The sequence below is a fragment of the Cebidichthys violaceus genome, unplaced genomic scaffold (assembly GCF_023349555.1).
Source record: "Cebidichthys violaceus isolate CVI_PGR_0920_01 unplaced genomic scaffold, fCebVio1.0.p SCAF_55, whole genome shotgun sequence".
NCBI lineage: Eukaryota > Metazoa > Chordata > Actinopteri > Perciformes > Stichaeidae > Cebidichthys > Cebidichthys violaceus.
In genome coordinates, this window is record NW_027176761.1 from 995,712 (window position 1) to 1,011,270 (window position 15,559).

The window sequence follows — 15,559 nt, forward strand, 5'->3', positions numbered from 1 at the left end:
GCTTCGATAATCTTCAAAGCTATACTTCACCTTCTTGTTCACATCTGTACGTGCAATAAATAAACTGCAGTTTAACGAAGCTCAAAGTCAATGTCCAACAGTAGAAAATGCTAAACTGTATGCTTAACTAAGCTAACTGACGGCCCCAGCTAGTATCTAATGTGCAGACATGAGAGTGAGATATCAGTCGCCTCAACTAAATCTTGGCAAGAAAGCGGACAAGTGCATTTTCTAAAATGTCTATTTTTCCTTTAAGCTGAAGCCAGGACCTGCTTCTTTTAGCTCAGTACATTGAAAGGTCTTAAAAGTATTACATGTGGCTTTCTGAAGCCTGCAGATAAACTCCACGGGAGCAACTCATTTAAACTGCTTTGCATAAGAGCTCATCAGTGGTAAAGATATTTGTGTTAAGGAGCGATCCTCCGCCTCCATTTTCTCCATTCACATGCTCCTGTTCTCACTGTTTCTTCAAACCTCATGTTACCACCACTCTCCTTTCAGCAGATGATGGTTCAGTTAGATTTAACTGTATTTCAGCTCCAAATCAGCCTTTTCTTGTGCCCAACTCACAAAAATGTTCCTGAAGTAACCCAAGCTATTATAATGGTGGTATTTTGTGTATTGTATTATGATTTGGCAAATAAAATTGTGTGCATAATAGACCGTGTTATGTCAAAAAGTAAATGTAAAGCATGCCAACATGGTACACCGTCCTCAAACTTTGATCGTTCCAGTATTGATATCCTAAATCCCAGTTCCAATCACATCCAGGTCTCTAATCACACGATGACTATAAGATTAAAGAAGTGGATAAATCAGTCGCATATCTTTCCGGAAATGATTCATATCAGATGACTCATTTAAGTCAACAGACACACTCGCTGTCACCACGGTTCTCTGATGTACTGACTTCAGACCAGCGTTCACAATCAGAGGCCGCTGCACGCTACGCCTTTAATTCGTCTTCAAGTATTAGCTGCTGCTAGGGCTGAGAAACGCCAGCCGCCCCGCACTGCTGAGGCTTCAGTCATGCTGCTCTGTTATCCCAACGCAGCCACAGGTCCATACGACTCTGTGTTCAGAGCGCCAGCAGACCCGGGACAGCTAGTCTCTGATTTGATGAGATTAAGAAAAATATTAAATATAAACGGTCTTATCCTTTAACATGTGGCTCAGATCTGCTTTATGATCCAAAACATGAAGATTGTGCTCTATTTCTAAAACAAACGATATGCATGTTATGCTATGGCTGTATGCAATACGTTTTTAGTGTGGAATTGTGACACACCGTTTGAGTCCGAGTTTCATACAGGGACTGATGAAAAAAATTAATTATATATATATCTATATCTATAGATATAGATATATATGTATGTATACCCGCTTTTACCAAACCAAAATGGTAAATAATAACAGCTTTTTGTTCATTTGGACAAACACTAGCATTTACAATATGTCAGACAAGGGATATAATTTCTAAAGATATCACTTTCTATTTCCGAATTGTAATACATAACACCTTTAGCTGGAGCTCATATACTCCTGTCACACTTTATTATTAGATATCCCGCAGCAATTTAGCACTTTTCAAGGATATTCCTTCTGAACAAAACTGTTGCATTGTTCCCAGAGGGAGGATGTCTCTCTCCTCTCCTCCCCCCACTGGGAGGTCAGAGGTACGGGTACAGTTCGCCACCCTGCTGCCCTCCTGCCTCCTTTAACGTTTGATCGGGTTTGAACTGCAGGACTGAGTACTGTGGGAAATTCTGTTGGATTTACGACCAATCACTGTTCTCCTTAATATTTCAAGTGTTCCTGTACCGGTGGCTGACCTGTCTCACAGATGCTTTTTTTCATTCTCAATAATTCACGTACTGTGTCATAAATATAGACATAAATGCTGCCAAAGCTTCAACCTCTGCAATATTCACTGTGGTCTTTGACATTGAATCATCAATCTGAATTCAATAAGGAATCATTTCTCAACCTGTTGTGTCTTTTCATTTTACTCTTTGATGTACCTTTAAAATATTGACAGTAATGCCGAGTCACATTAAAACTCAGCGTAGCCATAAACTGACAGACTGCTGGGACTCGTGTGGCTATTTTTGTGAATCACTGCACAGAGTATCGTCTTTGAATCCAAAGGCTGATATATTATATTCCTCTGTGCCATAGAGCTCCATTGTTGTCCAAAGACTATTAAAAACACAACAGTTAACGACACCGTTGCACTTTGTGACGATACTTATTTAACGTGTTCACGGCAGTTTATTTTGAGTAAACTCCTACACTTATACTAAAATAAAATAAAGTAATAAAATAAAATAAGTACTAAAATACTCACTAAAACACTAAATTCAATAATTAATCCTCTGCTGGAAATAGTCCCTAATAAATGCTCTTTTTCTTCTGTTTGAATGACACAAGATTTGTTGACAATAAGAAAAAAATAGAAACAGAACACACATAGTAGAGCGCAGATGTCCACCAGGTGTGTCTGCAATGACCACTGCTGTATTGTGGGATTGACTGAACACAACCCACAACTGCATAAGAGCTCATCAGTGGTAAAGATATTGGTGTTAAGGAGCGATCCTCCGCCTCCATTTTCTCCATTCACATGCTCCTGTTCTCACTGTTTCTTCAAACCTCATGTTACCACCACTCTCCTTTCAGCAGATGATGGTTCAGTTCGATTTAACTGTAATTCAGCGTGTGTATTGTATTATGATTTGGCAAATAAAATTGTGTGCATAATAGACCGTGTTATGTCACTGCAGCCATGAGAGGTCCTTGAGCATGCAGCCACCCCTGAATGAAAGATTAGGGGTGGACAGACACAGCACTCACTCTCTCACTCACTCACGGACGCCTGCATTCATGCACACGCACACACACACACACACACACAAAAGCAATCGCTTAATTTAGAGATAGTAACTTCAGCCTTACAATTTCAGCAACGGTCCTGTTTGTTTACAGTCAAAATGATGTCTTCAAATGAATCTGCTCATGGTATACTGATCTTTAAATGCTAATGTAGCATTCTGGCTACAAGATTCTCTGTAATTGCTTCATTCAGTACTTACTCCCAGTGCTTTAGTAGCCTATAAACTTTAAAAAGAATACTAAGGAAGCATGTGACTAGTTCATAAAAGACAGGTCTGTTGGTTAGAAAGAGTCCCGATGAGATCTGGATCTTTTCAGCGTCTCTCGTCTTGGTGTATGGATGGTGCCACTTGTTCCCTGAATGGCCCCAATCCCCTGGTGACTGTTTGAGTTCTTGGCGCTGGAAATTTTCTCTGTAAATTCAATAACCGCTTCAATGTGCATTAATCAACCACAACCCTCTCCCACCCTCTCTGTCTCTGTTTGTTTCTCTCCCCTACCTCCCTCCCTCTGTTACTGCTGCAACACATTTAGTCCACTTTAGCCTGCAAAACTGACAGCTTGCTCGATGTGTCTGTGCGTGTGTGTGTGTGTGCGTGTGTGTGTGCATGTGTGTCTCTTCTTCAACTCTATATATTTTAACTTAGCCTTTATTGCCTCTCTTCTCTCTTTCGTCGACTTCATTGACCATTGTGTGGCAGGCTCGGATCCAATCGACCACTTACCTAACTGTACAGAAAGTCCTTGTTCCTTCATTTTTGTTTTCCAAAAGAAGCCATGTTGTTTTTTTTCTGTGCAACAATAACCTTGCTACGATCCATATTGGATTAATAAAACAAAACAGTAGGCTCCCTTTTGCACAACTAACAAGAATGAATTTAGAAGACTTTCGGTGAATGCAACAGAAGGTCAGAGGGAATAAAAGCAACAACAAGAGAACAAAACGAGAGAGTTGCCCAGAGGAGGAAGTGAAAAAAAAAAAAAGAATTCAGCATCAAAGCCCTGACACGCAGCAACATAAACACAGTACAATGCCAGCTATTTCTGTGCCTTTAATCGTCCATTGGAGTCATGGCAGCATTATTTCACTCACCAGTGAGTGTATGGCTCAATGAATGTGAATCACAATGTCGATATAACTAAGGTACTTTGGACAATAGAGACAGAAAGAGAGAGAGTCAGGTAGTTAGTGCAGTGAGGCAGATTTATAGATCAGAGAGACAGAAAGTGAATGGAAGTGGGAGACAGAGCTCCCATTCAGTGAATACAGATAAGCAAGGGAACCTAATGGATGATTATTACATAAACACAAGAGAACTTAATGTGAGCAGTGCAGGCTTTCCCGATGGTTTCCGATAACATTGTGTTTAGTATTTTGTCTGTGTTATGGCAGGAAGTTTTGAAATGCGCTTTATATGCTTTTTTTTAGTGTGCCAATGTATATCATCCTGATTACTTAAGAACATTTAAATGACCGTCCGTTACATTCAACTGCTTGCCAAACGAGTTCACACAATGCTGCTTTAGCCAAGTCTTCCTGAGCAATTTTATTTTACATCTATCCTTCCTCTGAAGCATCCAGTTCAATGACGTAGCTTCCGCCATACTCCTAGCTGCTGCTCTGTTACTGTGGTCTCTCCCATGTGGTGATTACTCTCACTGTCAGAGGGGGGGGGGCAGAAGTTCTGCACTGCTACTACAAGCTCAGGTCATTTGTCTGCTTAAAACCTCATGTTTGGGGGTCATTACAAGTTTTCATGACTTTTTTTTTTTTAACTCTCCTATCAAACTGCACCGCAGTAAGAACCAACATAAGAACCAACACCTGGTTCAGGAATTAGCTTCCTTATTAAAAATCAAATAAATATTGTTCTCATCAGCCTAAACAAACCTAAACTAAAGGAGTAAACTCCTCAGAGCTCAAACATATTTCTGAAAAAACGTGCTCGTTGTTAACATGTGCTGAGAGAAGCTCCCCACCAAAAAATGCGTCACTCATCAAGAGATGTCAACATTGACTTACGGAGTAATTTGGAAGACAGATGGGAAAGCAAGGAGCAGAATGAATTTATAAATGGGGGGAGGAATTCAAGAGCGGAGAGGAACTAAATATCTCTGGGATAAGAACGGGTAAATTGTCTTATATTAAATACATGCAGTCATTTTAAAGAAAACGCTAGTTGTTATTCCTCGTGGTATCCTCTACTTGGAGGTCATTAGGGTACAGAAAATAGCTCATTGTGTTTTGCATACAAACGATCAAAGACATACAGTCTGAAAGAATACAGAGTGAGTTATGCAGCAACAATGAGACAGACAGAGCATTACAGAGCAGTTGTACCTCTGGTGAGTAGCTATACAGGCAGGTTGCATCAGTGGCTCTCACAGGAAGCTGATACATCAGATATACAGTATGTGTGTGTATGAGAGTGAGAGAGAGAGAGAGAGAGAGAGAGAGAGAGAGAGAGAGAGAGAGAGAGAGAGAGCATTATCGGGATAAAGACAGACATGCAGCATTAGAGAGAATGTGTTAGTCAGGCGGAGACAGATGAAAAGATTGAGTGAAGGTGGCGGCATGAAAAAGATGAAAAAAGAATTTGTCCTTGGTAATATTTCTGCCGGTATTGCATTATCATGACATTACTGGAAGCAGTCGTATTTATGAAGTGTGCAACTACATGGCACTTGAGCAATTCATTGCAAATATTAAGACACCATTATGTACCCTCGAATAAAAAATGATTAGCACTGCGGAACACGTGAATATGCAGGGTGCATGTGGCACAACAAGTATTGTTTTACAATTTTCCAGAAGCTATTTGGAAGCCCGTTTTGTATGCAAAGGATTTGTGCAGGTAAAGAATTTACTTCTGTAATTGCCCTATAAATAGCACTGTGTCTAAAGAGATTTGTTGTTTTAAAAATGAATGAGCGAACCTGCAGTCCCGCAGCGCGGTAGTACATTATGAAACCTCAAAGTGTTCAGTGCAGCCATTCACCCTAATTTCACCAGGCAAGTTGGCCTATTTATGATTGCAGCAATATAGTCTCAGAGATTGTAATACTCATGATAACATCTGGGCGCTGCACACTACAACCACAGTCTGGCTCCATTAACTGATGCTGTAATTAGAGGTTCAAGTTCCACTTAATTTGTTTAGCTGTTGATTTTGGTTTCTAGATTTTAGATTCTAAGAGCTGATTGTTGTTTCTGCCTCCACTTCCTGATACCACTTGTCAGTCAAACAGAAAGGACTGTCATTTCTCCGTGATTTCCTTAGATTCTCATCCATTCACGGCCACAGCATTGACTCTAATGGTTCAGATTCACTGTTCTCATCAACCTCATTTCCAGCCGTAGGCGGCTGTTGTTAGTTCTAATATATTAAACCCAATTTGCACTTCAGAAAGATAAACATTTGCGATTTAGCTGGTGAACATAGTGACAGCATTTAGCAGCTGAAGTATTTCCCACAGAGTTTTAGCTCTACCAAAGTAGAGCTAAAACAATGTTGAAGTTTGGATTTTGAGAAACTCAGCTTTGAATTAATTCTAATGTTACTCAATGTGTGCAAGCCACTTGTTTGCTAACATGTTGGGCACAACAACTTTTACAAGCCCACAGTATGTCAAAAAAGATGTTCAGGTTGATTTGTAGTTCTGACCCTTAAGTGACAAAAAAAAAAAAGATTACGGCAGCTTTAAATACCCAGTTCTTCCTTGCCAGATAACACGACCGTTTGTATTCTTTTTAATATCTCACAGCTCCTCTTATCAGAGTCCAGTTTTTCTAAGATGATTTCATGGCAATGAGCATTTTTTTCTGCTGACTAATGGTGAAATAGAAAGTTACCACATGAATTACAACAGAACCATTGTCTTTCAATCTTCCCATCAATCACAATCATCTAACAGCGTCCTCATTTCTTGTTACATTCTTACTCCTTTGAGGCAACTTCCCAGCAGTCCACCAGTCATCTTTGTGATCAAATCAATTTAACCAAAAGAGAAAAGAACAACATAGTTTGGAAAGGTGCTGCCGCCCAAAAAGGATGACAGCCGCTGTTGTACTGTTAGTGTACTGCTTCTGCTTATTGTAAGGTATTTATTCCTCTCCCACTGCTGCAGAGAGCAGGTCGGGGTACTGTAAACCTACTGTAGTCGCCCAGCTGTTATTGCAGCCCAAGGAGAAATATGCAAATTTCCCCTGAATAATGAGGGGGCTCTTTTTTTTCTGTTTGAATAAATGAGGGATTCCTTGAGCACAGAGCAAGAGGGGGGGGGTGTAAGGGCGGAAATAAGATAGGGAGCCTTGAGACGTCAAAAACAAGAAGGAGGGCAAAAGAGAGAAGTGGGTGAGGAAGGCCTCAGGAAAAGACAGAATGGGGAAGCGTGTGGGGAGATGAGGGGTCGGTAATGAGAGAAGGTGTGAGAAGAAGACCTGAATGTGGTATTTCCTAGTTCCCATGGTAACACTAGACTGATACCCTCCTCCGTCTCTCTCTTCAACGCATATTCGCATATATTTCTGCTACTCCCATTTTCATACCCAGTGGGATAACATTCCACACCAAAGTATGCTAAACACACACGCCCATGTTTTAACACATTGTACAGTATGTGTCCTTGATAGATGGTGATGCTCGCTGCATATTGTATACAGTTGTCAGTGCAAAGCCCCACTCGTGGGTTGTATGAGAGAAAGAGAGAGAGGATGACATACATTTTTAAATGATTCAATTTGACATACTTTCAGATCACTTACATGTGCCAGTATATGTCCTTTATACATAAAAGAATTTGGTGGATTGTCCCACTGAGTGGGAAATTTCTGACTTTGGTGATTGTATGAAAAATGTCTCTGCATGAGACGCATACAGACACATAGGCTGTGTTCGAAATCTTATTTAATTTTTTACAATTCACACTAAATGTAACATAACATTGACTATGTACTGCTTTCTAACTGCATAGTATTTGACTTTGTGTACGCGAGAAATGTGACGTCTATTAGATTTGCAAGAATTTCTGAGTATGTGACGACCTTACTGGAGACACTGAACCTCCACAAAATACATGGTGTCTCTTCAGACGGCTCAATGGCGGACTGCGCGGCAAATGGTTTAAATAATTAACTGTTTGATGAAATGATTACAAATGATGGCTAGACATGAGAGGAAAAGCACGGGAGCTCACTTATATAATGTGCTGTAGAAAACGTATTTTAGACAATATGTAATAATATCAATTTCACTTTAAATAACACTCGAAAAATATTAAATTGAGTGGGACAGGAAGGTAGCTCAGACCAGTAATGTCATGATCAATACAGTTATGTGATGCAGAGGACACATATTGCTTGAGTATACTTTAGTGTGAACAGACTGATGGTAATAGCATAATAATTAATTATTGATTTAGTAGGCAGTATGCAGTACATACTGATTGAGTATGTAGTAAGCAGTACGTTAGTATGCAATTTTGACTGCACCAATTTTTCACTTGCGTTGAAACCATCGCAGTGCCATTAGTCATTTAAAGGATGCTACAAACACACACAAAATGTACACATGGTGGATTTGCAAGATGAGCAAATAAGCAAAAAGCAGCATGTCTCTCTGGCAGATCACTGGCTGCTGTGCTCCAACACCAGGGTCAAATTTGGTGTTGACCCTGTCAACTAGATCCATGTGTAGGGTTAGAGCTCTATAAGTAGCAGCCTATCACAGATCCCGCTATAGTAGCCATAGACTGGTGCAGTGGGTTGGCAGAGGGGCGAAGTTGCAAAGACAGCAGCTAGAAACAAAACTGATGAGGTGGTTTTCAGCTAAGATGCCCACTGGATGATAGAAAAGCCTGTGCACAGAGCACAGTGACATCATTAGATAATAGTTGAGAGGCGGAGCCTCAATGTGAACACATTAGTAGGTTTGAGATTAAAATTGAATTTAAAACATCTTTTCTCCAATATACCATTCTTTATTCCCCAAATGTTTTCAGCTATCTTGCATTCATTAAGGTAGAGTCTGAGATCTTTTTTCTGGTTTCTTTAAAGTCACAATGAAATTCATTTTTTTTTTTAGCATCTTTAGTGAAGAATTTCAAAATGACATCATGAAAAAGTCTGTATACATAAACACTATTCTTGTGACAATATTGTTCCAACTTTTTTCTTTTGTGAAGTCAAAATCATAATTGTAAAAATGTTGACAGGATTCAGCTCTAGTTGGCAGCGGAAGAACTTCAATAGATAAAAACGACGAATGCTGATAGAGCCCCAGAAAAAGACAGAAATCTATATTATTTATATGAGCTTATGAACAAGGCTCCACGAATCTTTATGACACGGAGATAGTCGTTTGTCCAACCAAACAGACATGTAGAGTTAATAGTTTCCTATAAAAACACACGCACACACTGCATGCAATCATTTTCTTTCTCCACATTTACAAGAAGAAGCACCCTGATATATGTTCCTGTTGACAACACACATTCACAGACCTACTGACAGATGCTGGCAGAGCATGTCCATTAGATCATTTATTTTGAAAGCTCAATGCAGTGCTTAAACTATATAAAGTAATGAGTCGCAGACCTCTGACAGGAGCATGTGCGTATTTCAAAATTGGTGGGGGATTTTCCCAACATCTTGAGCTGTTCAATATCATCACGTTTCAGTTCATTCCACTGTATTTCCATTTTCATTGCTACACGTCTAACCAATATTTATTTTATCTAAAATGTCCTACATTTGGCAGGATCTCAGGGAGAAGGTTTACACATTGTGACTTTCAATCTGTTATAGGCGAACATTTTTGATTTCATTCTAAAGAAACAAAGACTTGAGACTTAACTTGAACACGTCGGTCAGGCAAGACATTGTCCTTAAAATTCCAGCAGCACACCAAATCAAAATTATTCTTGACCACTTCATTTATTTTGTCACATAAGATTTATAATCTGTATTAATCTATTTTATGGGGGTATATAGTTTAGTGTTTCACTTTGAGTTTAATGTTCAGTCCTTCTAATTCTCAGGACCGGGATGTTGGAAAAGGTCATGTGTTACCTTCATGGATGTACCTTTGATGATGAGCATTAACACAGAGGTTAGCAGTGTGGTGCAACCGGAGCCTGAGAGTTTGTTATCAGCTCTGCAGGGCCACAGTGACAGAGGGGAGCAGATGTAATCGTACTGATTCGGTCAGGGAGGCAGGATGGTTAATGGAGTGGTAGTGATTAGATTAGCAGAGGCTGCTGGGCAATGTAGTGTTTCTAATTGAGTTGGTAGGGTGTCTGTGTGTGTGTGTGTGTGTGTGTGTGTGTGTGTGTGTGTGTGTGTGTGTGTGTGGTGTGTGTGTGTGTGTGTGTGTGTGTGTGTGTGTGTGTGTGTGTGTGTGTGTGTGTGTGTGTGTGTGTGTGTGCATTCACATCTTAAGCTAGTCTGTACAGCGGTTTTAAGCCTGCCAGGTACTATCAATTTTATGGGTACTTTACACAAACACGCCCATGCAATCATTGCCTCATAAATCCCATAAACACACATACAACATGTATCTTTACAGACAAGCAACCAGGTGTCCATTCTCGCAGCTAAATGTTGCAGTATGGCTTTTACCTCACGACACCAATTAAAGTAAATGGCAGCAGATGAACTGCAATGTCAAGAGATAAACAGTCATAGCATGCCAATGAAACAGACAATCAAAGTGACAGAGGCACACTTACGCACAAGTGGATGCAGATGTGTTGAATACTTAGAGCCTGCAGGTGAACAAGCTGCAAAAGCTGTAGCTAATATCTGCTAAATATAAGATGTTTTACAACAAGCTATTTTCAGTTACACAACAGCTGCAACATCCGATGAGTAATACCTGTCCTGATAATAGCAATAACACTTCCTGTATCTGCAGTCACTGCCAGAATTTTAAAGATTATTCAGGAATATTTGGGGACACGGGTAAAAAGATTAAAACAGAACCAGACAGTGGTGAAAAAACAGCAGCCAACCGGGGTCGCCAACAGGGTAACCACAGAGAGAGCAGTAGTGATTTCTATACAGATAAATAGGATTTAATCACATTTGTATTCTAGAGGAGAACCAGGATAGAAGAATTGGAATAGGATTAATGTTGAGTAGAAAGGGTTCAATGAGGTAGAAATAAAGTAAGAAGAGAGGAAGACAAGCCAATGCCAATGCAAACGCTGAACAATTGGCTAAATACCGTGTCCTATAACATCGTTACGCAGATGACACCCAGTTGTACGTCTCACTTAATCTTAAGAATTGATTAAAAGAACTTTCTCGATGGCTTCTGCAGCTGAATACTGATACGTTCTAGTAATTTATCTTGATCAAATTTCAATCAATAATCAGCAGCCTTCATTTCCTCTCACCTAGACTGCAGCTCATTGTTTACTGACGATGTAACAGAAGCTGCAGAATGCAACCGTAAGACTTCTAACATTACATTACAGTCATTTAGCAGACGCTTTTATCCAAAGCGACTTACAATTCAGATTCTATCATACCGTAGGCACAGCGACGGGAGCAATTTTGGGGTTAAGTGTCTTGCTCAAGCACACATTGACATGTGACTAGTGAAGCCGGGGATTGAACCGACGACCCTCTGATTGAAGGACGGCCCTGCTCTCCACTTAGTCACAGTCGCCCAAGGAAAGCGAGTGAATCACATCAGATTGCTGAAAGTCAGCAACCCTAAACATCAAGGCAATTTGTCCCCATAACACAACTTCGAGCTGCCGAAACCCGGGATTGAACCAGGGACATTTAGACCTTCAGTCTAACGCTCTCCCAACTGAGCTGTTTCAGCATAACAAACACTAGATATAGAGAAAATATCTCTCCGATCTGAGTAAAGTTACAGTGGATCCATATTCATTTTAGAAATAAATGTAGGATTCTATGGAGTACATACTTAAGTACTTAAACCCTCTGTAGTTTGTCTCCGCTTAACATTTCAAATAATGTAACCCCTCATTCTTGCCCAAGACCCTTAATATCTGACAACCAATTGTTGTTAAAAGTTCTACTGTCTTAAGACAAAGTGGGATTGTGCTTTTGCTGTTTTAGCTCCAATACTGTGGAACTAATTCTCAGATCAGCAGATCAGCTTAGTCACTGGCACATTTTAAAATGCCTTCAAAAACCTTCTTGTATGGATTTTACTGTTCACCAATGGAGGCCTCTCAAGGATTGTCAAGTCATTACAGATACTGTTGCAAGTCACTATCAGTGAAAAGGAAGAAGCCATGGCAGGATAAGAGAAAGTAGGTGTAACAGTTAAACAGTCAACTGCAGGAAAGAATTGGACATAAACTACATATATTTGTATATAAATGTATATGTAACGGAATGAGATTATCTGAGAATAGATATTTCAACACAGCGCGTGTGTATGTGCATAGGTATGTGTGAATGTGTATTACTGAAGTCTCAGTGAGACACTGCTGGAGTTATCTAGGTCACAACGGATTAATTTTTAATTGTATAGTATTGAGCTGTATACAGTAACGAAAAAAGAAAAAGCAGCTAATCTCGTCTGTTAAAAACCAATGCAGCTGCACGTCTTTGGTTCTTCTTGTTATAAATAGGATTCATACAAATAGTTGCAAAAGACCCTCCGGGCTCTAATTGTACAGCACCACTTCAACACACATGCATGCTTCCACGCACTGAAGCTGCTGTTACATGCTGGGTCACTGGGAGGGGAGCTACTGTACTTTACATAAAGGTACCATCTGTCCATTATTTCTTGTCACGCGGACAAACACAAAGGTCACTGGAGATGTTATAGTTACATCATATGCGTCTTAGACCAGTGGCTCCCCAGGAAGTGTCCATCAAAACATTCCTATAGGCTGTGTGAGATTATGAACATTTTGCTTTTTCCTGCAGAAGAATTCAGCAACGGAGAAATGTAGCTGTAGGCGATGCACAACGCTTACGCCACAGATGAATAAAAGATTTGCAGTTGTATCACAAAGCCCCTGGTAACTGCAGATGCTGTCATAAAGCCGCTGTGGGACCTAGATAACAACAGAAATGTAATCTTCACATGCAACTAAAACACTGTAGCAGATAGTAAAATGCTAACGTCAGCATGCTGATATGCTCACAATAGCAGGTACCAGTTTCACAATCCAAATATCACCAAAAACAAAGTCCACTGAGGCTGGTGGGAATTGCATTAGTTTTGCAAAGAATTGGACAAATTTAAATGATGTTGGTGCTAGATGAAAAGTTGTTACAATTCACAAGGGGGACATCAATCTGCCAAATGTCATGTGAATTCATCAAATAATTGTTGACATCTCAATCTTGAAATGTCAACGTAATTGTGGGGCTTAAAGTCAGGGGATCAACAAGGCGAAATGTCTCATAAAAGAAATTCGGTGCGTTTCATTCAACTGGTTTGGAGCAGATAAACTTGGCTGCGGTGTAATTTCGCCAGATGTTGGTGCTGTAGGCTACATGTGACTGTTATCCGTCAGTAAACAGTGTAGAAAAAGTAGAGGTTTCAAATGGGAAAGACGTTGACTTGGATTCAATGTGCTAGGACTGTCCCTTCTTGGTCGATAAGTCAACTAATCCTCGTTTGGTCCTAGTCGATTAAGATTTCTTGAGTCGATTAGTCCATTTTTTTAATGCTTTTTCATGCTGAATTTTCATGCTGGTAAACAAAATATTTAAAGTGTAAGTTACATGATTATTTGTGGAGGAACTCAGTTTTACAGATCTGTTGATTAAATCTTCTAATTGATTAGTTGGGAAAATGTTGGAGTGTTAGTCCACTAAGAATTCTTTGTACCATAGAAAAATGGAGAGGGGTCTTAAGGAAGTTGTTTCTATAAGGCTGGCTTTCATTGTTCTTTCACGGTAGTTTGTATTTACCATGTTTCATGTTGTCTGGAGACAAAGACACGCATTCACATTCATATCAGAAAGATTGTGGTATAGGTTTAATCACTCAGAAAGTTTTGAAACAAGAAACTCAAAAATGTAAAAATGTCAGCCAATAAAGACATAGCAAAGTCAAGTAAACCTTCATTGTTTCGTAAAGACCCCTAAATACAGTAATCATGTAGTTATATTTGTCTGCTTGTACCAAACACGATTGCTTACACTTATACAAATCATCAACACAAAATTGACTTCCCCTTCTCTCTCTTCCTCTGCAGTCCTTGCTGCTGATTCGTCAGGAGATGGTGGTTTCCCAGAAGAAGCTTGGCGACTTTTGTGAGGCTCTGAAGCAATACCTGAAGAATGTCTCCACTGAGAGAGACTGCTTTCAGTAAGTCTCACTACTGCTCCACATTTTCACAGATGCCCTGCTGCTGCTGCTGCTGCTGCTTGTGCAGCACCATAATCGCAATCATTTTTAATATTTAATGTGCTCCGTTTTCAGTGTCAGGACCTCACTGTTTTTTTCACTTTATCAAGTACTACCTCAAATATTACCTCCTCTGTTCTTTGATGTTCACACACACACACACACAACATTGTGTGGGCTTTGCGTGGGTAGCTCATCATCATCGTTCCAAAATTGGAGAAAAAACTGCTCTGACTCCCAAGTGGTTTGGATCAGTGAGCTACTAATATACCGCATACCCAATGCATATAATATTGTCTGATATACACATACTGTGCATATTCTAAGTTTCCTTTGCCTACAACTCTGAGCTTCAGGGTGCCGTGAAACAGTCTAATATCCAGAGAGATTTCTCCAGATCCCAGACTCAATAATCTGTATGCATAGTCCAGAGCCATATACTGCATATGCCCTTGGCAAGACTCCGAAGCTCTGGCTCCACTGCGACTCTATTAGTGTTACACTTCCTCCCACCAGTTACTGCAGTCTGTACTTTGAGATAAGGGGTCTGCGAGAGGGGCAGAGGTGTAAGGCTTGACAACTCCATATTGTACAGAATGCATAGTAGAATTGTGCAATTTTGGGTAATTTAAGACATAAAACCCTTTTTCATATTTCATTATTTTACAACATGGATTCATAGTTAAGGTAATTGGGTTTTTCTAACACTGTTTAACAGAAAAATACTCTTTAATGTCAAATTTAAAAGCAAATCTCTACGAATGAATCTAAATGAATTACAAAAACACAAAATAAAATGGGAAGCATCTCACACTACTGTGTGATTGAATGAATACAGCAAGTGCTGAGAGTGGTGAATGAGGAGTCAGCAGGCAAAAAGGTGTTCTGAGAAAGTGCAAGTCACCTCAACCACGAGAGGTCCTTGAACGCGCTGCCATAACCGGCCACCTAAAATAGTATGTCGTTTGCTTCAGCAGAATGTGAGAATAGCCGTGGACAGACATAGAGGTGCACACTCACTCAATCATGTACTCACGGACACACAGGAATGAGTTCAAGACAACAAAAATGTCCTTTAGGAGCAAAGTCAGAGTCCAGACCTCATTCCTGTTCAATCCCCTTGCCACCTGACAGAGAGAGAGCAGTTTTCCAAAGATGAATGGGGGGAAAGCTTACAGTATCCACAAAAACTAAAAGCTGTAACTGCTGCCAAAAGTGTCTCTACTAAATATTGACAGAAGTGAGGGGAATGGCTTTTTGATGAGCAAGAACTACTATAGCAAGGTCTAATGATGAGTATCTACATTTAGAGG

General features: G+C 40.0%; 1 protein-coding gene and 1 non-coding gene across 3 annotated transcripts in view; one reads left to right on the forward strand and one right to left on the reverse strand.

Annotated features, from left to right (window-relative positions):
* necab2 (N-terminal EF-hand calcium binding protein 2) overlaps positions 1 to 15,559 on the forward strand; it is a 108,265-nt gene that overhangs the window by 84,165 nt on the left and 8,541 nt on the right. For both annotated transcript variants that reach the window (XM_068731963.1, XM_068731964.1), the window contains one exon: positions 14,095 to 14,207. In XM_068731963.1, the coding sequence (XP_068588064.1) occupies positions 14,095 to 14,207 (113 nt within the window). The remainder of the gene's footprint in view (positions 1 to 14,094; positions 14,208 to 15,559) is intronic.
* On the reverse strand, positions 11,654 to 11,726 carry trnaf-gaa (transfer RNA phenylalanine (anticodon GAA)). The gene has a single exon. It is a non-coding gene; the product is annotated as a tRNA-Phe (tRNA).